The following is a 23,943-nucleotide window of genomic DNA, read 5'->3' as shown; positions in this document are numbered from 1 at the left end:
TGTGTCTCTGTCCCTCTCTGTGTGTCTCTGTCCTCTCTGTGTGTCTCTGTCCCTCTCTGTGTGTCTCTGTCCCTCTCTGTGTGTCTCTGTCCCTCTCTGTGTGTCTCTCTGTCCCTCTCTGTGTGTCTCTGTCCCTCTCTGCTGTGTCTCTGTCCTTCTCTGTGTGTCTCTGTCCCTCTCTGTGTGTCTCTGTCCCTCTCTGTGTGTCTCTGTCCCTCTCTGTGTGTCTCTGTCCCTCTCTGTGTGTCTCTCTGTCCCTCTCTGTGTGTCTCTCTGTCCCTCTCTGTGTGTCTCTGCCCCTCTCTGTGTCTCTCTGACCCTCTCTGTGTGTCTCTCTGTCCCTCTCTGTCCCTCTCTGTGTGTCTCTGTCCCTCTCTGTCCCTCTCTGTGTCTCTCTGACCCTCTCTGTGTGTCTCTGCCCCTCTCTGTGTCTCTCTGACCCTCTCTGTGTGTCTCTGTCCCTCTCTGTGTGTCTCTCTGTCCCTCTCTGTGTGTCTCTCTGTCCCTCTCTGTGTGTCTCTGTCCCTCTCTGTCCCTCTCTGTGTGTCTCTGTCCCTCTCTGTGTGTCTCTCTGTCCCTCTCTGTGTGTCTCTGTCCCTCTCTGTGTGTCTCTCTGTCCCTCTCTGTGTGTCTCTGTCCCTCTCCGTGTGTCTCTGTCCCTCTCTGTGTGTCTCTGTCCCTCTCTGTGTGTCTCTGTCCCTCTCTGTGTGTCTCTGTCCCTCTCCGTGTCTCTGTCCCTCTCCGTGTCTCTGTCCCTCTCCGTGTCTCTGTCCCTCTCCGTGTCTCTGTCCCTCTCCGTGTGTCTCTGTCCCTCTCCGTGTGTCTCTGTCCCTCTCCGTGTGTCTCTGTCCCTCTCCGTGTGTCTCTGGAGCTTGTGCTGGGAGTGTGTGGGTGGGTGTGGGGGGGTGGGGGGGTGTCCAGGGCTCTCTGGTCGGAGTTTCGGGGGTCTTTGGCAGGTGAGCTTGAGAGGTACTGTTAAAAAACATCCGAGGACAGAGTTCTCAACGGATGTGTTGAGCGGCCAGAGCACTCCACGAGCTGAGCAAACCTGTGGGGGTTAGGATGGTTATACAGTGCTCGTGGCAAAACTATATAAAGCTTGGAGAATATAGGAATATATACAGTACATTTTATATATATATACATAGGCGGAAATCTGTCGATTTCACCCGTTTCCTTGTTGTGGAGTGGAGAGATTAGCTGTAAGGCCATTGCTTTCAATTTCACCTTCTCCCAACAGTGTTAACCCCCTGAGGAGAGAGGTAAGTGGGGGTCGTCTTTCGGGCTGAAGGCAAAATACTGCAGAGGCTGCAAATCCATAGCTGCTGCCTGACCGGCGACTTCTGCTTTTTATTTCTCTTTAGGGCTGAGTTGGCTCCAAGCAATGGCAACCCTCTGTGGTTGCTGTGGTAGGCGAGTATTGCAAGGCTCTGCTGTTGACCCAACTTCACTCTTTAGTAGACTGGCAGCAGGGCTTCTTCCCACTGGGCTCCTGTTACCCCTGTAAGACAATGTGGGGGTGGTCCTCGCACACTCTGGGACCCTCGAGCCATGTTTCGCGCCACCATAATAATGTCTGGGTTTAGGTAAGCGGGGTGCGTCTGTCCCTCCAGGCAGACAGGACAAGTTGCAATCCAGATGCAAGGAAATTTCTATCAAGTCAGTGGCATATATATGTCGGACTGGCTGGCTAGTTGGGTCAATAGCAGCGTGTGACTGGCACAAGATGGGTTTCCACATTTGTCAGACAACAGTTTCGCTTTTTTTTAAAAAAAAAGGAACTGAAATTTCAGTGGTTCCGATTCTTGTGATCCAACTATAATGAGTGTTTTTTTTTAACTCTTAGAATGAATAGCAGTTTGCAAAACACCTGTGAACAACTCAGGCAGTCGTACGAAGACTGCCTTCCAGGACCCGGCGGGATTTGCAACGATGATGAGGTGAAGCGGTTGACCAGGCTGCATCTGACCCAGAACAGTGAGGAGTGCCACGACGTCCTACGAAATGACGTGTTTGAAATTGTGGCCAATTCTCTGCGTGGAAAGCGCGATCTTGCCAGCGCTTTGAAGTTGCTGATTAGAGCCTTTGAATTATTGGAGTTGGCTGCCGTCAACCTCGCCGTGTTTCCATGGAGAAAGGAGTTTAAAACGATAAAGGTAATTCCTTTATGACAAACATTCATAAAGGGGGTGGGGAGGGATTGTTGAGAATTGAGGAACATTATTAACTTGTTCATTACTACACTGCTGTGGCTATAAAAAGGCTGGATAATCCAACCTTTAAGATGTTAGTCTCTAATTTCTCTCTTCAATAGTTCGGCAGGCCTCATACATCCCTCTAATAGTTTCTAATTCTAATTAATAGTTCTAATTTCTAATAGTTTCTCTCTAATAGTTGGGCAGATCTCATACTTGTGAGTGAGCATTATGGGTTGTGCAATGTAGAGATTTGATTTGAAGCTTAACAACACGTAAACAGGATTGTACAGTGAAGGTGGAGAATAACAGGTGACAGAACATTTTAAGTGGATGTACATTTGTTGCCATCTGTGAGTTCAGAAAAGCAGCCGGACCTCACATACTTTTTTTTCTTTATTGTTAGACATTTTCAGGTGCTTATGTGCATTATCTGAAACCTGCACTTTGCAGTGAAGACCTGGCAAGTATTTTCAAGAAAATGGGTTACAGACTAAAAGATGGTTTCCATCTGGAATTACGAGACTCAGAGCCTCGGGAATCCGTCAAGCGAGCGTTTGAGTTCTTCTCTGCAAGACTGGAGTGTGAGATTTTATTGGAGATTGTAGAAAAGGGAGAGCACTGTGTCTTTTCAGTCAATGATTTGATTCAGGAAAGAATATTGATGGAAAGCATTGATAAGTGCGTGAATGAGCTGAGCTTTAAGAGGGCTCATAGCCTGAGAGAAGCCCAATTCGGAAGAGGAGAATCAACTGAAGAATTTGAAAATCTTTACACCGATATAAAGTTGAATGGCAATGAGAGTGTGCTTCCATCACACAGAGAGGACAGCAGAAATGCCAACAGACAAAACGCAACAACACCACAGCTTAGTGACAGTGTCATTTATAATGGATTGTACAGGAAACAGGGCAATAAACTCAATTTTGCTGCTTCAAGAAACCACCTGGGCTGCGAATCCCCAGAAGCACCCTTTAAGGATGGATTCCCCTTTGATTCAGTTCACAGTAACCAAGGTACCAATGCAAATGTGAACGCCGAGGATGTTCTGAGTAGATCAAAGTACGTGGGTGATGAAAGATACCAACAACACAATCACATCAGTAACATTAATTCTGCTCAGTACGGTCGTGAAACGTGTGATACAGCGCAAGGTGCTTTGTGTGACCCTGTGACCAGATACAGCCAAGATCATTCCTTCAGATCTATTCCTGATGAGTCAAGCTATTCACGAAGCCCCGAGGCTCCGACTCGCGAATCGAGGCAGCCTTCTGTTGCCATCTGTGAGTTCAGAAAAGCCGATAAAGTAGATGAATATTGTGAGATTTGCAAACGTCAGCCAGTATATTTTCAATGTGAATGCAGCATGCTTGTGTGCAACTATTGTGGTTATCAGAATAGAATGGAGTGTACGATCTGTGATCAGAGTCTCAAGAAACTGGAAAACTCCCAACGAATCACATTCTAATTCCATCCCAATATAACAGTCTTTTTTTAGGAAACTTTCTTTTTGAAAGGGCACCTGTTAGACATATCAGAGGTTTAATTACAAAGGAACCATTCCAATGGTTGTCCTGTAATGCTTTGAACACCATTTGTATGCCATTTTCAATGTTTAACCACATGTACAGGAGTCTTAACACTCCAAGGTTAAAATAGTACTTTACCCATTGTATAATACAGATAATCTATCCGCAAGAACTGTTGTTATTTTGGAAATTTAACTAGATGAGTATGTGTCTGCCCACTAGAATTTCTCCACAATTTACCAAATGTGGAACTTTAATGGCAGAGTATGGGGAGGAGAATTTGTGATGTACAAATGTGGTTTGTATCAGTTATAAAGAATCAACAGGGAGAAAATGACAGATAACATTCAGACTAACTGATCAAATTCAGATTGCATTTGAACCCCAGCACTGTTTTCTGAAGGAGGCTAGTAAGATTGAACAGTACACTTTGAATAAAGCAGTTTGTAGTAATATCTGATTATATCCGTTTTAATGTTCCAATTGTCCTCCTGAGAGAGAGAATTGCATTTTCTGTGGGACTAATTATTTTTGTTGACTTGCAGATGCTTGACTTAAAATAAAGAAATTGAGCCTGGAGAGTTTTGTGTCTTACAATGTGCAATGCTTTTATTCATAAATAGTAAAGAGGCTGTAGGAAGAACTAATAAAGAAGAACATTCATTGTAGGAAGAACTAATAGTTAAACAGTATTTACTGGGGTCACAAGATAAATGGCAGGTAACATTCAAACTAACTGATCAAGACAAATTTTACAGGTGGCTGCTCTTCTGATTTTATTTGCCAGGAAGTTGAGAGAATAAAAGTAGTAAGTGAATTGGATTTATGTGATGGTGATTAAGTATTTTCACCTTTTTCCACTTCAGTCCCACACAAATTTAACAAAGGTTTATTGTATTGTAGCTGGGTATATTCACAGTTTGAAGAATTCAATCCATGTGTTCTTCAGAATATTCCCATTCCTGGGCATTGTCGTAGCTGAGGGACAATTGGAAGACATTGCTGTTAGACTTTTATCAGTAACTACCCTCACCCCACACAACAACAACAACAAAATGACATTTATAGAGCGCCTTTCACGTCGGGAGGACATCCCAAAGCGCTGAACAGTCAAGTGTCGGGGCTCGAGCATGGGGGAGAGGTGGTGTAGGGGTGAGGGAAGGCAGAGAGGTGGGAGGGAGACCAAAGGCACGGTCGAAGAGAAAGGTCTTGAGCCGATCTTGAAGGAGGCAAGGGAGGAAGCGCTGCGAAGGGACCGTGGGATGGAGTTCCAGAGCGTAGAGGCAGAGTGGCTGAAAGCCCGGCCACCGATGGTAGGGCGGGTTGGGCGGGAGACATGGAGCAGGCCAGAGCCTGATGAACGGAGGGAGCGGGCAGGCTCGTAGGGAGTCAGCAGGTCAGAGAGGTAGGAGGGGGCAAGGCCATGGATGGCCTTAAAGGTGAGGACGAGGATCTTGAACTCGATCCTCTGGGGGATGGGGAGCCAGTGGAGTCGGGCGAGGGTGGGAGTGATGGGGTCACTGAGCCTGATGCGTGAGAGGACACGAGCTGCAGAGTTTTGGATGATCTGCAGCTTGTGAAGGGAAGCGTTGGGAAGGCCGATTGATATGGAACACAACACCTGAGAAACATGCCCAATTTGTCTCAATCTTCCTTATCTCATTTGAGCAATGAAATCAATGCAAAACAATTTTTACATTTTATTTAGCTTCATATGAAATTAGACAAACCAAAATGTTCTGTAACAGTCTCAATTACAATACTGTAATTTCTACTTGTGGCTCTTTCAGTTTAATGAAGTGGTAAGTATTCAGTATTCAAGTACTTTCTTACAGTAGTCGAACGGCATGAATTAAACCTGAATTTAAAAGCTTAAAGCCAATCCGATCGATCATGTTTGTATGTAAAAGGGATTAGCAGAACAAAATCGTATTGCTTTGGATGGATCAACATCTTGCTCTGTGCCCACAGTATGATTTTCTGTTGGGACACCAGTTGGATAGTTGGAAAATCCTTGCATTTCGCATTGCTTCATATCACATTGTCAAATCATCTCGAAGCGCTTCACAGGAATTCAACTAAAATGACAGATTTGCAAGGAAGTTGTCAAACTGCCTCAGAAAAGCAGTTGGCGTTTATTTATTATATTCCCATAAGGAGGGACATGCACAATTTATAGTTTTTACAATTCATATTCCTTGGCTGTGGTAAATGACAGAACAGTCCTATGAAGCTAAAAAAAAGTATCCTGTACCTGCGGTAATGTTAGTCGTTCTGAATCGCTGTGTCACACTTTGAGTCGCTTCTGCTGATTTTCTGCACAAGACGCAGCACGTTTGTTCCGGTGATGGGGGAAGGTGGGCATCAGTTCTGGTTCACATGCTTCAGGGAAATGGAGAAGTTTTTTTAAAAATTTGTTTCATTCATGTGACCATTTCTCAAGGCTTAACCCAATGAAATCTGCAATTAAAGCCTGACGTGTGAGTGACATATCTTTAAAGAGTATGAACAAATACAGGACTGATTAAAATATAGCCAGTATCTGGTCAACTTCTTGTTAATGCATTGATATCAGCATCTAACTGGATGAGATGCACGATGGATTCTCAAACAGGGCTCGCGTTCTATCCTCTGCTCAGCAACTCAGTTGCTACTTGCAACCTATTCAGCCAAATATCTACTCTGGAAGAGCCCACTCCTTTTAGTTGATCCAGTGCACAAGGGTCAGCAGTACTGAAACCTAGATCATTCCTACATTCCAACTTAAACTAGGATTTTTTGCCGCTGGATAGAGAACAGCAGTGACGGAACCAGAAAATGAGGGGTAAGATTATATCCTAATAACTCAAGGGTTCACTTAAATGTTAGTTTGCGGGTGACCTGTTTTTGAACAATGTGACTTCATTCCTAGTGATAGAAAGTTCTTATTTCAGATCAACTTTTTTATTTGGTTAACCAGGTTTGACAACATTTGCATTGTAATGTGTATGTTACATTCACTCTTGTTTGATTTAGCAAAAACACTGGATCTATATTTTAGTACATAACATAAAACAATGAGCAATGCAAACACTGCAAAAATATTTCTGGATATACTTACGTAATGGTTTTTCTTTAAAATAGGAGCTCTCCAGACTATCTTCTGCTGTGGCCCTTTAAGACAATTATATTTTGCATTGAATATTAAATACCCAGTGATAGTTGCCTCAAAGTTACACAGAATACACAATTACCTTTAGGCAATAACTTGCATTCACATAGCACCCTTCAATATCCACTAGATAAAGACCAAGTCTGTCTCAAGCTTAGTAACCGACAAGACAAAGCTGCAACACCATCTTTTAACTAATTCTTTATAAATGTTGTAAAGCTCAGTTCAGCAATTGAGGCACATTTTTAGTGTGAATTAATTAGTTCTCTCGTCAGTACTTGAGCTGTAAAAGGACAACATTTGTAATTATAATTTTACTGTGTAAAACTCCAATATTGAAATAAACTACAAATTAACTTCCCTGTCGATCAGTTCTCATCAGAAACTAAACGGAACAGTTAAGAGGAAACTTAATGCATACATGAGGGAGAAGGGATTAGGAGAAGTGAAAAAAAAGCACTGACTAGTTGTGTCAAATGATCGGTTTGTGTGCAGTACTGTTCCATGTCACTAAAATCTCTTAATCTAAACAAAATAGGAAGCGTTCAAATACCTCTTTTTGGGATCGTACATGAAGAGAAAGTTGAGAAGTCGCAGACCTGCCTCTGAGAGCCACGGAAACTTGTGCTTCAGGTTGTTGTAAGGCTGTTTTCTCAGAGTGTACTGCCCCACAAGCGACAGCTTGGAAAAGCCCTACATCACAACATCAACACAATTAGCTAATATCTCAGGTATTCAGTGAATGCTCCTTCAATAGGAGGATAATGTGTATATTCTCCTCATTTCAATTTATTGTCTCCCCTTAGATCCTAAGCTATACTGGACTATGTTTCCACCTGTGTTGGGCAATGTCTAAACAGTCATCCTCACTGTGTGAGCCTGGATAGCGAGTGTTACCAAAACACAATACCAGGACAAATTAATGAAATATGTAAAAATATCCTTAACTGAAGGCTTTAAAAAAATCCTTGATAAATATGGTGAATTCTGCGCCAGAGATCGTAGGCTACTGTTAAGTCCCCAGCAACACTCACTGGCCAAATGTTCTCGTTGGGAGTCCCTAGCAGCTGAACTATGAGGTCAATTTGGTGGATCTCTGAACTTCCTGGGAGCATCGGCTTGTGGGCAAGCAGCTCGGCGAGGATGCAGCCTACTGCCCTGTGGAAGAGGTAAGAGAAGCAGACAGTGAGAAAATCAGACACAAAACGATGTACAGGAAAACCCATTAATAGCGCGTTGATCTGGGTCTCAGGACCCTCAGTATAAGTGGAGCATGAAGCAAAATGGTCATCAGTCTCTGCTTTATTAGGTTTCTGTTTGAATACTCAAACCTTTCTCCAGTTGAAAGGTTGACTTAATCTTCAGGAAACAGCTGTGAAACTCTTTTCATGCACGCCAAGCACACTGCATAAAGTTGCCCTGAAAAATGTCATGCCATCAATCGTGCCAGACTCTGGGCTCACATGCTACACTTCTTTCAGCCTTGAAAACATTTTTAGGAGTGCTGTGACTCTGTCTCAATTTGTGAGAGCAATCAATGCTTCGACAATCACTCGCTGCACTGCACGTATGTACAAGAAGCAGATGATGCTTTCCTCCAGCCATATTTGAGTGCAGGAAGCCCAGAGCTCTTAGCGATTCTCGGCTCAATGGGGGGCACATTATAATGGAGTTGCCCTGTATTTTTAAGCAGAGTTAAGGGCTTGTGTACACTTACCACATATCGATCGCTGTAGTCTGGGTCTTTGTACCCAGTAGTAATTCTGGTGCTCGGTACCTGTAAATATGAGACACATAATAGAAGTTATCTGAACTTTCAAATATTAGATTCAAAATGTCCAATGTGATTTTTTTCCAATGGGGACTTGGGGCTGGTTTGCAAATATTGTTGCCAAAAATATGGAACTACTGTTATCAAAGTGCTTTTTTTTAAGTCTGCTGTCGTCTCAGCCAACTTACCACAGTGTAACCACTTTTGGGGTCATTGGTTTGAGAGGTACTCCGTATGTACGTGCAAGCCCAAAATCCGCTGCCATGAAGCAGAGAAAAATGAATGTTAAAATGCTCAAACACCTGAAAACAGAAAATGTACATATTGTACATTGCTCGTCACTGCACTAAGGTAGCAGCAAAGGAAAGAAAGACCATTACTTTCTGACCTCATATGAATTCAATTTAATAATTACTGCATAGGTGCACAGCTTGCAATGTAAATGGAAAGAGGTACACAAAATCTCACCTATCTTCACGCAACCTTTGTCTGTCATCAGCAAATTGGATACCTTCAGGTCTCTGGAAGAAAGAGACAATGGAATCATAATGAAAGATCTCACAGCCCTTCCTTCACACAGAATTGCTATCAAAAATAGTGACTGAATATTTGCATTACACATCAGAAGTTGTGTGTCTATATGCTAATGATCGACAAAGAAAAACTAATAAATTGAGTGTTTTGGATTGTGGGTCATTGTACATAAAGTTGTGGGCAATGAACGCCAAGTCTGGCGAACTCCATACGCCAATTAATGAATGACTTTTCAGATTTAAAAGGTCAAAAAACATGTCTCTGTGAAAATGAGTCTGTTTCATCCTCCACTTCAAATGTATTATTTCTTTCCTCTTTCATTCCTTATTTTCTTGCTTTCCTGCTGCATTAGATTTTTGGAGCCTCTTTCAGCCCTTTCCTATTTTTGCAGATTAGCTATTTGTCAATGCCAACAGTGTACTGGAAATGATAAACCGTCCATATGCTATAAACTATTGCTGCCAGTGACAGCTGCCAGATCACTGAGTAGGTCAAAGTCTTCCTTTGACTGCCTTTTTCGAATCACTCACCTATGAATGATGAAGTTTTCATGCAGATATTGCAGTCCCTTCAATACTTGCAGGATGATACACTTCACCTTAACATAAATACACAAAACTGACTCTTTCAAAAGATAAACAGATTATAGTAGATTATAGTAAACAAAGATTGGTTTCATTTCCTAATCCATAATGTACAGAACTTCAAGCACTTCAACAGCTGCAAATTGCAAAGAACAATATATGTTACAATTCCAAATGAAAGAGGTTTTCGAAAGGGATCTTTAAAATATTCTTGTAACATCATTCTTGTAAAAATAATCCTGAGGATTTTACCTGAGCCTCTGAGAATGGTGACTGCATATTCTCCAGAAGGCTGGCAAGGTCCTGTTCACAGTATCCCATCACCAGGAAAATGCTGTTAAAGAAATATATCAAGTGAAAACTCAATTTGTCTCTTAATCATCTTTACGTATCAAAGCTTAGTTGGAGGGGGGTGGGGGAGCGGTGAAGTAAGCCATGGTGTACCAAATGCATTGTCCCAACAACAATCTAGGTATATTTATGTTGTTACTGAAGTTACTGACCTGTCCAAGTGAGTTCCTACTACTACCTCTTTTAGCTCCACAATATTGGGATGTCTTACTTTGAGGAGTAAATTAATCTCTCTCAAACTACTGATAGGTATTCCTGGAAATGAACATAAGAAGCAAAAAAATTTATTTTTACCCCCGCTGGACGAAACATGTTGTGTACAATAGAATGTACAATTACTAATTAACTGGGATGAACATTCATCCACAACTAGAGCTCATTACATTCTTGCAAACATTTTGATTTTTTTATCCTTACAACTTGTTACAATTTGAAAAATATCATTTAAATTGACACAAAGTAATACATTGATCTTTTTCAAAAGATTTTATTCAATGAGAAGAGAAAGCATTGGTTGCTTTCTGCAGTGGTGACATAAGGAATACACCAGGCACACTTTGAAGCACATAAGCGACCAGGTTAACTGGCAATATTGATAAAGTGATCTTTCCAAAGCAATTATAGTTTAAATATGGAATATACAACTGTTAAAAGGAGTAATGCAGATAAAAAAGCGATGAGTTAGAAGAAAAAGGTGCTGTAAGCAATTGGTTTGATATTGCTGTCTTACCATCCTTCTCTTTATCCATCCGAACTTTCTTAAGGGCGACAATTTCATCGCTTTTTGTATCATGGGCTCGGTCTAAAGCATTGAAAAGAGTTGCAGTAAAAAAAATCTGTACACTGGAATTCAACATTGATCAACAACAAATCTACAATTTAAATAATGATTTGTTGAATTTATTATCCAATTTAAAAGCTTGTTAAACTGAACTTACAAACAATACCGTAGGTTCCTTCACCAATACGATTCAGTTTTACAAATTCTTTGACACTTCTGCCTCTTCCCAGCTGCAATATGAGAGAAAATTTAATGTAAGAAAAGTGATCTTGACCCTTGGAATCTTAAATTGAGATAATCTGTCTAGATTTTTTTTAAAAAATCCTGATTTGAAGGGCTCACTGGCTGAGATTTTAGGTGCAAAACACGATGTGCTGTAATTGCCATTGACAGCTTTAGATGTCAAAATCAGGCTGCATATAGTGCACTGGTCAGAACACACCTAGAGTACTGCATAAAGTTCTGGTCACTGTGATGTAAGGGAGCTGCCCAGTCCCTGCAGGCAGTGCAGAGGAGAGAAACCAGGATGGTGCTTAGTGTTGGCGGGAATGAACTGTGAATGATTAGACAAGCTAATGCTCTTCGGTCTTGAGAGAAGACGACTCATAGTTTACTTCATAGAGGTGTATCAAAATTTAAATCAGATTGAAAAAGTACATCCAGAAAAATACTTTAGAAAACACCAAGACACTGGAACAAGAGGATAAATGTTTAAAATTGCAAAGGGTAATTTCAGAATAGACAGCAGGATGTTTTCAGTGGTTATTAATGACTGGAACAGTGTGGTTGAGGCCAGGGAATGAGGTCTCATTCAAAAAGAAACAGTTTGATACTGTGATAGGAGGTAAGAGAGGGTAGGGTGGATGTTCTGCAGGCTTGTAAGCAGGGATGGACCAATGGACTATCTTCATCCAAAACCAATCGTTGGTCGTACAGTAAAACCCGCACACATCTGATCAGTGTAAATCATATATCGCTAAGTCGGACATCTGCCCAAAGCCTGTTATATTTCCTATTATTTGTAAGTTTCACATAACCCAGACTTTGCATAAGTCATGTTAAATGTATGATCCCAACTGATACGACTTGTGTGAGGTTTATTCTACGAAGGCAACCCATTCCCCTTCCTCTCCTCCCATTGGCTGCCGCTGACCGGGCTCTTGGTGTCCCGGATGCTGCCGAGTCCTCCCGGGACTACAACTCCCAGCGCGCACAGCGCGGCGCGTGCGCAATAGCCAGTCGGAGTCAGGAGAACGACGGTTGGACGCGCACGAAGTAAAAAAAAAGGCGCTCGAGGCCGCTGTGTCGGAGGAGGAGGGAGGGGGGGACCGCGAGCAGATACATGTGTGATTGGAGGCTTAACAAATGGCTCCGGCCGTTACCCTGTCCTCCGCGGGCACCGGGAAGGTACCGTTGTACTTCAGCGGCTTCAGCCTGATGGTGTCCTGGTCTTCCTCGTTGGAGTCGCCCATGGCGCCGCCGTGGCCAACCAACCTCTCCCCCGACGTTGCCTTATTGTCGCCCTCTGGTGGGAGCCTGAAGAGGGCGCCAGGAATTAAAATAATAATAATAATAATAATAATAATAATAATAATCCTCGCATTTGATACAGCGCTTTTCACGTCGGGAGTACGTCCCAAAGCGCTTCACAGATCACACCGCAAAGTGAAGTGACTGTATATTTGTGGGCGAACGCGGCGGCCGATTGCGCACAGCGATGTCCCACAAACAGTCGTAGATTGAAAATGACCAATTTATTATTGTTTTGGGTTTTTTGGAGGGATTATTATTAGGCTCTGTGTGGAGTAAGGAAACTTGCCCAAGGTTTCGCCCTCTGCCTGGAATTGAACTCAGGTCTCTCACTTGCAAAGCGAGTGCTCTAACCACTGAGCTACAGGACTCCACAAGTTACAGCCCCCCCACCCCAAAATAAAAAAGAATAGCTCAGGGTTACGAGTTACCAGCTGGGGGTAGCAGAGTGGCCAATTTAAGGTTCAATGCTTTTGAAACTACCACAAGGGTTTCAAAGGTTTCCAAACCCCTGACTTGTCTGTCCAGTGCCTTGGAACAGACAGCCTCCCGACGTGACAGGCGCTGCACAAATGTGATTTTAGTGTTGCGTGCATCCGGTTTGCCTCCATTACTGTGCTCGCCAGGGGGAAGGGAGACATCAGCTGCGTTCACGTTTGCTACCAAGTGACGTCTCCTCCATGATGATGATGATAATAATCCTTGCATTTGATATAGCCCCTTATCACATCTTAGAGGGGTCTCAAAGAGCTTTACAGGATACACTGTAAAGTGAGTTGATTGTATATTTTGTGCGCACAGCAGTGTCCCACAAATAGTTGTGGATTGAAGTGACCAATTTTGTTTTGCAGGAATTATTACCCCCAGAAAAGTCATCCGCCAATCGACTAGCAACCGGGTTCCTACTGGCTACCAGGTAAATAGGCATGTGGAGATAAGAAACTTGCCCAATATTTCGCCCTGCCAGGAATCGAACCCAGGTCTCTCGCTTGCGAGGTGAGTGCTCTAACCACTGAGCTTCAGGACTCCACAATGGGGTGTGTGTTGGCTTCGGTGCCTTCCCTGCTTAGCCTGTTGATGATTGCTGTGCAGATTCATACATCAAGGGTAGTTTCTCAGATGAGGTACAGTTTTTAATGGACTTGTAAGTTACCAAAAGGTAGTGTCTGCAAAAGGGAAGATGATGGAAGGGGAGGGAAATTCAATCATACACGGCTGGACAAGCAGTAAGTTTGCCTAACTGAAGGAAAACATCTACAGATGCTTATGAATTTGTTCATTTCACATAATAATTTTCCAAAATAAACAATGTACCTGTGTTTATGTGTTCAATATTTTTCTTGGTTTATTCCTATGTACCTTTTAGTGTACTTTCTACTTTTTGTAGGTATAAAAAATGTACAATGAAAAAAAAATCAACCTAGCCGGGTTGAATTTTACTTAAGTTAATGTTTTAGAATATATTACAACATTGTATAAAGGACAGTTCATCAAGTATATCACAGTTATTCTAAATCTACCACAGAGGTTTTGGTATTGATACATTACAAATAACACTGAAAATCGTATTCTGACGTGTGTAAAACGTTTACAGTCTAGTGAGGAAAACATGAAGTTGAGGCTGCAATTATTGTCACTGTTCACCTTTCCCAGCTCCCCTGGTTCTCCATTCCCCCAGAGGATTGAGTTCAAGATCCTCGTCTTGACTTTTAAATGTCTCCACGGTCTTACCCCACTCTACGTCTGTGACCTTCTGAAACCCGAGCAACCTCTCCACCCCTCTGCTCAGCAGGCACTGGCTTCATGTCCCCTGTCCTGGCCGCCCCATTATTACGCTCCCACAGTGAAAGGCGCTATATAAATGCAATTTGTTGTTATAAAGTCCAAGTAACACTTTTTTGTAATGTAACAGAGGTTGATAAGCTCGAGAACAAAATCCGGTTCTTTGAACGCAACCTCAATTGAACTAGCAACATTACAAAATCATTTCCAATTCAGTATTAATCTGTAAGATACTTATTACATTCAACCATGTGGGTTTTCAGTCACACCAACGCAAATTTAAGATACTTGCTGCTTTTTGTATAACTACAATTTCAGATGATATAATTTATTTCTGCAGCCTGTAAAAAAATCCTTTGTTTATAATTTTGTTTTTTTTTGAACAAACTGACAATGTTATTTTGGATTAACATTTAGTTAGCTATTTTCCTGGCTGATTTGTTTTTCCATTGGATGTTTCTTCGTTGCTTTTATCTTGGCGTATATCCATTTGTGCGGTGGAAGTAGCAGATGCAGACGTGACCACAATTGCAGGAACTGATAGTTTTTGTTTCTTTGAAACCTTTGGAATAACGCTGTGGTGATCTGAAAAGATTTTTTAAAAACAATGTTAATCAAACCCTACAGATGACAAAACAGGCCGCATTTCGCCCACAAATATACAGTCAATTCACTTTACAGTCTTCTGTAAAGCGCTTTGAGATCTCTAGCAGACGTGAAAAGCGCTATATCAAACCCAAGAATTATTATTATTATTATTATTTGTATTTAAATTTTTCAGCCACACAATTACAGTCAATCCTCTTCGCGGCATATCCCCTGAAGCGCTTTGAGACCTTTCAACGATGATGCGATAAGGCATCTTATTGTACCAAACGCAAGGACAATGATCATTTATGGTTATTAAGTGAAAGGGGGAGACATTAATTCAAAGAGATGTTAAAGTGAATGGAACAAAGGATGGTGGGTGTGTGGAGGGAGGGAGGGAGGGATGGAGGGGGATTTTTTTAAAAAAAATAACAAAAAGCATCGACATAAATAACACAGAAGCAGCTTATCGTCTGCACTGGTATAAGAGGACGTTACCCTTGTGCTGTTTGTGGTGATTGCTGCTGGAGGCACCCATGCTGTCTGTCTGTCTGCGTCTGTCTGTCTGTCAGTCAGTCAGTCAGTCACCAGCTGGACCTGTGGCACTTGCACCAGGCGGTGGGAGGGGCATTTGTTGCGCGGGGCGCGACGTCATCGGCGGGGCGGGGCGTGTGTGTGACTGAGCGTGGGAGCATCACGTGATGGGGATACACGCCGGCCTCTTCCGCCCCCCCCCCTCCTCCCGGCTCACCACAACCACCACCACACCCTCCCCCCGTCATGTGATTCGCTCCAGTGTATCGCGAGAGCGACGGTGGGAGGGAGGGAGGGAGGGAGAGCCCTGACTCCTTGTTGCAGGAAGAAGTTGGGAAACGAGCGGCGGCGGCGCTGGGGAATTACCTGGAAACCACCGAGACCATGGATGGTACCAGACACACACACACACAGCGACCCCACCCCCCCGCGGGGGAGGGGGAGAGAGGGAGGGGTTGAGGGGGTCAGGTTCCGGCACTATGTGTGTGTGTGTGTGTGAGGCGCTGCGATTGTATCCGCCGACCACAGGCCCCGGGCCCTCCCCACCCCTCCCCTCCCGGCCCTCCCCCACCCCTCCCCTCCCGGCCCTCCCCTCCCCACCCCTCCCCTCCCGGCCCTCCCCTCCCGGCCCTCATCACATACCTGAGCCAGGTCACAGGCCCCGGGCCCTCCCCTCCCCTCCCCGCCCTCATCGGTGACACACGCAGAAACCCTTCACCGTCGCTTAATAGTATCCGAACCCAACTCGAGGACTCCCGGTGTCCCCCCACCCGCGCCTTCCCCTCCCCCTCCCCTCCCCCCCTCCTCCCCGCCCCGCGTGAAGGGCGTTATAAAAATGCAAGTTGTTGTTGTTGTTGTCATTGCTGTTACACCTCTCGCCCACAAAGTGTGCAGTCGGTCCACTTTACGGTGTGTCCTTGCGTACCGCGTTGAGACGTCTCGAAGATGTGATAAGGCGCTGTATCAAATACTCTCTCCCCGGGAGGGATGCTTCCTGCTTACTTGATTCCGGAGAGTATTAGGCGTAGGGTGGCAGGAGCCAAGGCTCGGGGAACTGTGCGTTGGGGTAACTCCTGGCACAGGGCCAGTCTTGTCCCTTATATACCTGAGTTTGACTTACATGTTTGCCACAGTCACTCCACTTCACAGTAAATGCCTTGTGGAGGTCTTCACTGTAAGCGAAGGTCGTGAGCTACTTTCATAATTTCAATCACATATACTCTTTCTTGTCCATTGTCCGTATCCTGTATATTGAATCCACAAAATACACAGTGAATCCACTTTGAGATGTCTCAATGACATAATAAGGCACTACATCAAATGAGAGGGTTGTTATAATATGGCATTCCTATATTTGAGCTCACTTTTACTCTTAGTATCGCAAATCTTCCTCTTTTTCTCTCACCAACACTCTTTAGCTTTCTCTCTTCCATACCAAAGAGCTCCGGGACACTACCCCGTGTGAAAGGTGATACATAAATGCAAGTTGTTGTTGTTGAAGCTTGTCTAAATAGGGACAAACCTATATCCATTTATTGTCCATCCCATTATTTTATATTTCTAAGTATTTCTCTGTTTATCTTCTTCTTACAGATACTTTGTTTCAATTACGGGTAAGTACAAAACTTTATACTTTTTGAGATGCGATTTTAAAAACTAAATTTGTCCACATTTATCTATTTAAGAAAATTTAACTATGTATAGCTGGAGTATGGTATAGCAATATTTTAGATACACCTCACACTCTTTTGAAGAAGCATGTGTTTACATGTTGTCAATATACATTATGGTTATGGGAAATTGGTCAATTTGCTATATTTTTTCTGCTTTGGGGTACTGTCTGCAATTCAAAACTGTTGGGTCATCTATTTAATTTCATATCTATCTTGACAGTTTGTACCACAACTTTGGGTTGGCTGTATTTCCCTTTCATTACTCATCAGCGTCTTGGGATGTCCTCCTGATGTGGAAGGCGCTTTACAAATGTAATTTTGTTGTAGTGTATATTTTAACATGAATGACTCAATGGGTGAATGTATCATTTTAGTGGGGTGTTAAGGCAAATGGAAAAGTTTGAGGAAAACCACAAACAACTTAGTGGAAAAAGACCCAAAAGTTCATTGTTTCTTTTTTGTTTTGTATTTATTGTGAGCAGTTAATTCATTGTAATTTTTCTTCTACAGTTTACATCAAAACAGCTAGAGAAGCTGTCCAAGAAAGCAGAAAAAGACTCAAAAAGTGAACAAGCCAAAGTGAAGAAGGTTAGTAAATGTTTTATGTTTTAAAATTTGCAGCTAATTTGGTTCTTCTCTAATGATGAACAAGGAATAGGCTTGATGTGATGGATGGAATAATGTTTTGCTTTTTTTTTTTGGAAGTTGTTCTGTGACCATACAGGTTGGGGAAAACATTCAAATGCAGTGTGGCTCCTAATACCCAAATTAACAAATGCACAACTGACTATAAATGCTGGTAAATAATGGTGCCCAGACAAATTTTATTATGTTTCCACTTTTACTTCACTATTATGTGTGCAGGTTTCGTGAGCCAGAGTTTGAATTCTTATGTTCCCTGTGTGTATTTTGTTACCAGTAATAGATTTTATGTGAGCAATTTCTTACGAGAAGTTGACGGTAACATTTTCTATCAACAATGTGACCAACTTCTGTTTTTTTTCTTTCCAGGCTCTTCAACAGAAAAACATTGAAGGAGCAAAGATTTATGCAGAGAATGCCATTAGAAAGAAAAATGAAGGTTTGAACTGGTTACGGATGGCTTCTCGAGTTGATGCAGTCGCTTCGAAAGTGCAGACAGCAGCAACAATGAAAGGGGTATGGAACAGCTGTGTATGGCTATTCCTTCATTTTCCAAATATGACAATGTGTTGCATTGACCCAGTGATTGACGAGGGCTGCAAACGTTAAACATAACTATGCCCGTTTTTAATTGGAATCAAGCAGGGTAACTCTGAAGGATTATTAAACTGATTGAGCGCTTCCATAGAAATAACTTGAGCCTGAGATTATCATTGAATCAATATTTACTTGGTTGCTTCTAATACTGAACTACTTTTAAGTGGAATGAAGGATCTTTTTTAATTGTAGGTTACAAAACAAATGGGACACGTAACAAAAGGACTGGAAAGGGCAATGAAGTCTATGGACCTACAGACTGTATCTGCTGTCATGGACAAGTTTGAGCAGCAGGTTCAGAACCTTGACGTCCACACTTCGGTAAGTATTTTATTAAATGCACCTTTTTATCTAGTTAAAGACTTAAGTTAATAAATATGTATTTGTGTTTCTCAGATCCCATCACGTTTGATCCACTATCGTGTCTATTTTGTTTTTCATTCTTTTAGACAGAATATTTCACCGGTTTTTGTTTTCCGGTTGCGTTCGTATGTTACAATTTACACTGTCAATGTTATTCGTCATCTTTGCAGGTGATGGAAGACTCCATGAGCTCAGCAACAACGTTGACCACTCCTCAGGAGCAAGTAGATAATCTCATTGTGCAGATTGCAGAGGAAAATGGTTTGGAGGTCATAGACCAGCTGAACGAACTGCCAGCTGGAGCGACCTCTCTTGGAGAATCTTCTGTCGGTACCCAGAACCGGGAGGACCAGCTTTCACGGAGGTGAGACTATTGCACTTTACTAATATACTTACTTGTACATTTTTATTCTGGTGATGTTATTGCGGTACAGGTCCAGGAGAATATTTCTGTGTGAAGGATATAGCATCCTTTTTGAACTATAATACATTTGTTTCCAACTTTTTTTTCTTCAAATTCTGCAAAATAATTCAAAAGTTGCTGCAAAAGCCGTCAAAATAGTTTACTGCTAGATATTGTATTCTGAAGCTGTTGTTGTGATAAAAATCACTAACGTCTTTTTTTGATCACAAGATAACTAATTGATCATAAGAAATACTAGTTTAGTTGTTGATTTAAATGCAATTAACTCAAGAGAAGAATGTTTTTAAATCCATGATTTGCGAAAAGTCAAAACAATATCGACACGGTATTGCTTTTTTCCCTAATGTATACACATTTAATAACTTCTGTGTACAGGTTTGCTAGTCGTATCTGGGTTAGCCCTAAGGGAGCTGCAATAAGTCTCAGTAGCCTTGGTTAGAGGGAAAATCAGCTTGCAGATGTTCATTGTCAATGCTCACTTGGAAATAGCTAACCAGGTGAGCTATCAAACAAAACTGCCAACTCTGGAACTGAATTTCCAATAGTAGGAAAGCCAAGGGTTTCAAGAAAGGAGAGAAAAACTGATGAGTAAATACGCACAACTCGTCTCTGTTTCTGAAATAGAGGATACATTCATCTGAATATAGAGCTTCACTTTAAAATCGAAACCATCCAACGTCAATGTTAACAGTTTTCAGCCTGTCCTGCTCTGTGGTGACTCTTTAATGTTCTTTTCCAGGTTGGCTGCCCTGAGGAATTGAAGATGCATTCGAACGAAAAGATGGCATTCTCATCCTGAAAGGCTTTATCACCCTGTACTATATCTTGTACAATGGTCTTGTGACACTTAATGCACACAATCAGAAACACTTACTTTGACCTGTTAGTTAGATTAGCAGCTTCAACTTTTTAATCCTTAATTGGTATCAATCAGACGGCTCTTTGTAAGAGGAGCGATATTAAGGGATGTGCAGATGTTAAAATCTTAGTTGTTATGGTGGGGTTGTAAATAAAATGATTGTTTTGTAGCAGGCAGATCCCTATATTCTTTTAATTAATGTGATCTCCTGATGTATATTTGGTTTTTAATTCTACTTATTCTGCAGTGAAAGTACGATACAAATTGCAAACTTGTAGCCTTAACCCTGCAATGAGACGAACAATAGACTTGAACACCTTAGCCTTAGACATTGTCGGAATGCACAAGATCAGTTATGGCTTGAAGTTTCAGTTTGCATTTTATTTTTACTGTGTGAAATTGTAGGGACTTCCCAGAATGTTCAGTTGATTAAAACAATGTCTGGAGGGAATTTACACCAATGGAAGGGGTCAGGTCTGGGCACTGAAAAGCTGATCTCGGCTGTAAAAGTGGTAGAGGTCCTAGAATTCGCCTTAGCATTGCTGATCAAGGGAGAGGGGAATAGAAATCAGCTGGTTCCTGCTTTTGATCGCTGTGAAGTGACTTGTAAAGTTTGTTGGGATGTCAAGTGAAGATAGATCTGGCTATCCTGTGATTACCGAAATAGCCAAAGGCAACGCCTGTGGAACCATAGCCAAGCCTTAAGGAGAGAAGAGAAGAGAGGGAGCAAATTATAAGTGCCACTTCCTCCTTGGAAAAAAAACCTGATGTTTCAAGTATTTTGCCTTTCCAACTCTTGATAGGAACTTTCAATGCAGACTTTTTGCCCCAGTGACAACAATTAGCTGCTTTATTGATGGGAAAAGTGGAGCTATGAATGCCTAAGGATTTTAAGATGTTCTTTTGTGTAAATAAATATATCCATGTATACTAATCTTGTCCTGCAGAAATGCAGGTGCACTTTTCAGCCAGAAATGGTTTGAATTGAACAGCATTGATTTCTGCTGCACTTGTACGACTGGCTGGCTAACAGCAGTTTTCTCTCTGCTGTTGAGGAAGACTGTACACTTATGTTTGTACTGTCCTAGAGAAGGGTGCTTGGTTTACTTTCCTATTATTTATTCCTATTTTTTGTGTCTTGCAATTGAAACTGTCTTTGAGGTCACCTAAGAGTTGATATGAAGGTTCTGCACTATTATTTTTGAGTCAGCTTTGTTATTGACCTTTGTTCTGCTTCACAGACAGGATGCTGTATGTTTAGCACAGTAAGTGCCATGGAATTGAGAACTACATTTGTACAGTGGAAACTTTCCTAATTCTGCCCTGTATTTCTTATTTCTGATTGTGTGCTAGTGGATGACGTTTCAGTAGTAAACATTGCTCGCTTTGCAGCTCTCTCTGCATTACAATTGACTTTATTTTGTGGTGACTGGGGCAGTGTTCACCTTGGAACATGCCAGTTTTTTACATTAGACAATTTATTTGCGTGTAACCTTTTTCTATTGTATTCTGATTTCTGGAATGTGTGCGGTTCAGTCTTAAAGGGGCTGCAGCATCTTGTTGGGTTTTTTTTGTTTGCGAAACCTAGAATCTCCATAGTACTTTCTGGGTGTGCCCACCATAGCAGTATTTATGGAGTCGCCTCAGGTTTTGTAATGGTGCTTTTGAAATACTTTAGAAATAATTATGAATTATAAATGCATAATTTATAAATATGGTGCCCCTGTCATGTTGAAAATACTCCCACTTCTTCACCCCAACTATTGGTATTGGTATCATTCTAGTTTTTAATATATGAAGATGCAGCTTTTTTAAATAATTGACATTCTTGCCTTCTGTGCAAATTTAGGGATTGGAAAGGTTGAATGTGATTTCCTGATGGGATGAAGTGTAGTAATATGTGGACATATCACTACTTTGTGCATCACAGCTGGTCACATTGTTGAATGAAGTGCAGTACTTTGCTCACAAACAGAAAATCAAAATAATGTCTGCAGCTGAATCTGGAAAAAGATGTACTACTTTTCTTTGTTTTTTTTAAAAAAAAATTAACTTATGATCCAGAATCAAATGAACAAGGTGTTCCCCCCTTCTACCCCTTTCCCACTCTCTTCCCCCCATCCTCCCACCCGCCCCACACACAGACATTCCCTATTCCCTCCCATTGTGCCTATTTTATTAGGATAATCTTTGAGATCCCCTGGAGGGAGGAGATCCTCTTGGGGGGACAGAGAGAGCATTCCATTCCAAACACCAGAACTTCCTTCTTTAGGTGGCAATGCATGAAACTGTTTGTTTGGATATTCTTAAGCATCGTGAAGGGTTTCTGATTGGGTCAGAACCCCACTCTCTGGCTGAACCCCCCTGGCTGAACCTCACTCTCCAACAAAGAGCTGTAGTGACCAGATTATCAGTGTTTGGTTTTGTCTCTTGTCAACACCAACGACTGCATATTCTTGACCCCGAAAATGCGATCTGCTCATTTATCATTTAAATACTACTGGTAATATAGTACACAATGGACTCTTTATCAGCAGTTTTCTCTCAACCTCAGTTAATTTAACACAAAATGTGCAGCTGTCGTTTTAGGTTTTGAAAGCGGAAGGCCACGTTTCTCAAATATCCCAGAATGTAAGCACTTCATCAGCCAAACATCTTACAAAAATGTAATTGACGTTTCACAACCGCAACCTTTAAGGTGGAAATCAATCACGGAATAGTTGTGGATGTTTTTGCTCTGCTTTAAAATTGAAGAACAGACCGATATGAGACTCCTTAAATGGATAACTTTCTGTCGTGCAAATATTGCCTTGCAAATGGTTTGTCTAATGGTGGCTGAATGATTCTTGCTGTGTTGTTTTGGTGAAGCGCAAAATAATAGCACCACTGAAGATCTGAATATGCATGTTAACCTCCACTGCAAAGGTGCGGGAAATTGTTTATTTTAACAAATAAATATTTAAGACTTTTATTTCAGTCCTGTGACTATACGTATTGTAAAGGTTGAAGTTTGCTTATTCTATTCTTTGAAATATAAGCTAGATACTTAATTAAAGACTCTTACTTGGAAGAAAAAATCTGGTACTTGGTAAATTTGATTAAGCTATGTGTTGCTTCTTTTGGATTCTTATCAGTTTTTTTTGGTGGGTTGATTTGCCTCCACGTGCAAATTAATGTGGACGCTGACTGTTCAAAGTTTTGTTTAGTATGTTTATATTTTGAAATAAAGAATTTAAATCTCAACTGGTTTTGCATTTGTTTTAAGAAGGGCGTGGGAGGAATAGATGTCAAGACTTAATTCTGCCACTAGAGTGCACTTGTGTAGCATTCATGGGAAGCCACAATGTACAACATATAAATAATCCTTGCAGTTGATGTGTCTTATTACACCATCGAGACATCTCAAAGCGCTCGCCGTAAAGTGATGAGACTGCAGTATTTTTTGTGGGTGAAACATAAGTGATCAAAGTAACCAATGATCACAGTGTCTTGCTGAATCAAATGCTGAACTCTCCTTAAAAGGGCTGTCTTGACTAGATTGCTTTCTGTTAACTGAACAATCTGTGATTTGGTGGTTCTACTAATATGTAATATTGCACTTTCTGTTCTTGTTTTCCCATCTGAAGCCAATGACCCTTTGGGGTGTGAGATTAGCCAGTGAGTATTAAGTGGGGAGGTGGAGGAGGGAAGAGAAACAAATTGCCTCAAGTGCAATTATGTCTTCACTTGGCATATAAAGGAGTATAGATTCATTCACCTCATTGGTGTGGTACTGGGGGAATGTTGCATTGCCTGAGGCGCTGTCTTTCAGATGATGTTAAACCAAAATCCCATCTGCTACTATTCAATAATGGCGTTTTCCCTGGTTTCTCAGCTACTGATTCTCCATCTGAATTGTTCATTCACCTTATGGCTGTTTGCAGGATATTGCTGGTGCAAATGACTGATTATTTAATACACTTAAATTAGGTTCTTTTGAACGATTGACAAAATTTAAATTGAAAATTTTCAGAAAATTAAATCCTGTTGCTGTTGGCTGTTTCTTCCACTGTATC

General features: G+C 41.7%; 3 protein-coding genes across 3 annotated transcripts; 2 read left to right on the top strand and 1 right to left on the bottom strand.

Moving 5' to 3' along the window:
• Positions 1–891: 891 nt before the first annotated feature.
• Positions 892–4,297, top strand: spata2l (spermatogenesis associated 2-like). Its single transcript, XM_007889277.2, has 3 exons — positions 892–956; positions 1,847–2,156; positions 2,602–4,297. Exons 2-3 carry the CDS (start codon positions 1,848–1,850, stop codon positions 3,661–3,663), a joined length of 1,371 nt encoding a protein of 456 aa, XP_007887468.1. The 5' UTR covers positions 892–956; position 1,847; the 3' UTR covers positions 3,664–4,297.
• Positions 4,298–4,312: 15 nt separating this feature from the next.
• Positions 4,313–12,413, bottom strand: cdk10 (cyclin-dependent kinase 10). Its single transcript, NM_001292192.1, is given in 14 exon segments — positions 4,313–4,702; positions 5,979–6,106; positions 6,825–6,877; positions 7,429–7,568; positions 7,910–8,033; positions 8,593–8,652; positions 8,835–8,904; positions 9,115–9,167; positions 9,711–9,778; positions 10,017–10,098; positions 10,268–10,370; positions 10,846–10,917; positions 11,054–11,126; positions 12,279–12,413. Coding segments are annotated over 13 exon segments (1,083 nt in total). The 5' UTR covers positions 12,369–12,413; the 3' UTR covers positions 4,313–4,702; positions 5,979–6,011.
• Positions 12,414–15,612: 3,199 nt separating this feature from the next.
• On the top strand, positions 15,613–23,131 carry chmp1a (charged multivesicular body protein 1A). The gene is made up of 7 exons (XM_007889275.2): positions 15,613–15,721; positions 16,924–16,943; positions 17,514–17,591; positions 18,015–18,161; positions 18,435–18,563; positions 18,776–18,969; positions 19,769–23,131. Exons 1-7 carry the CDS (start codon positions 15,715–15,717, stop codon positions 19,788–19,790), a joined length of 597 nt encoding a protein of 198 aa, XP_007887466.1. The 5' UTR covers positions 15,613–15,714; the 3' UTR covers positions 19,791–23,131.
• Positions 23,132–23,943: the final 812 nt, after the last annotated feature.

The sequence above is a fragment of the Callorhinchus milii genome, unplaced genomic scaffold (genome assembly GCF_018977255.1).
Source record: "Callorhinchus milii isolate IMCB2004 unplaced genomic scaffold, IMCB_Cmil_1.0 Scaffold14, whole genome shotgun sequence".
NCBI lineage: Eukaryota > Metazoa > Chordata > Chondrichthyes > Chimaeriformes > Callorhinchidae > Callorhinchus > Callorhinchus milii.
This window is presented reverse-complemented; position numbering and strand designations above follow the sequence as displayed.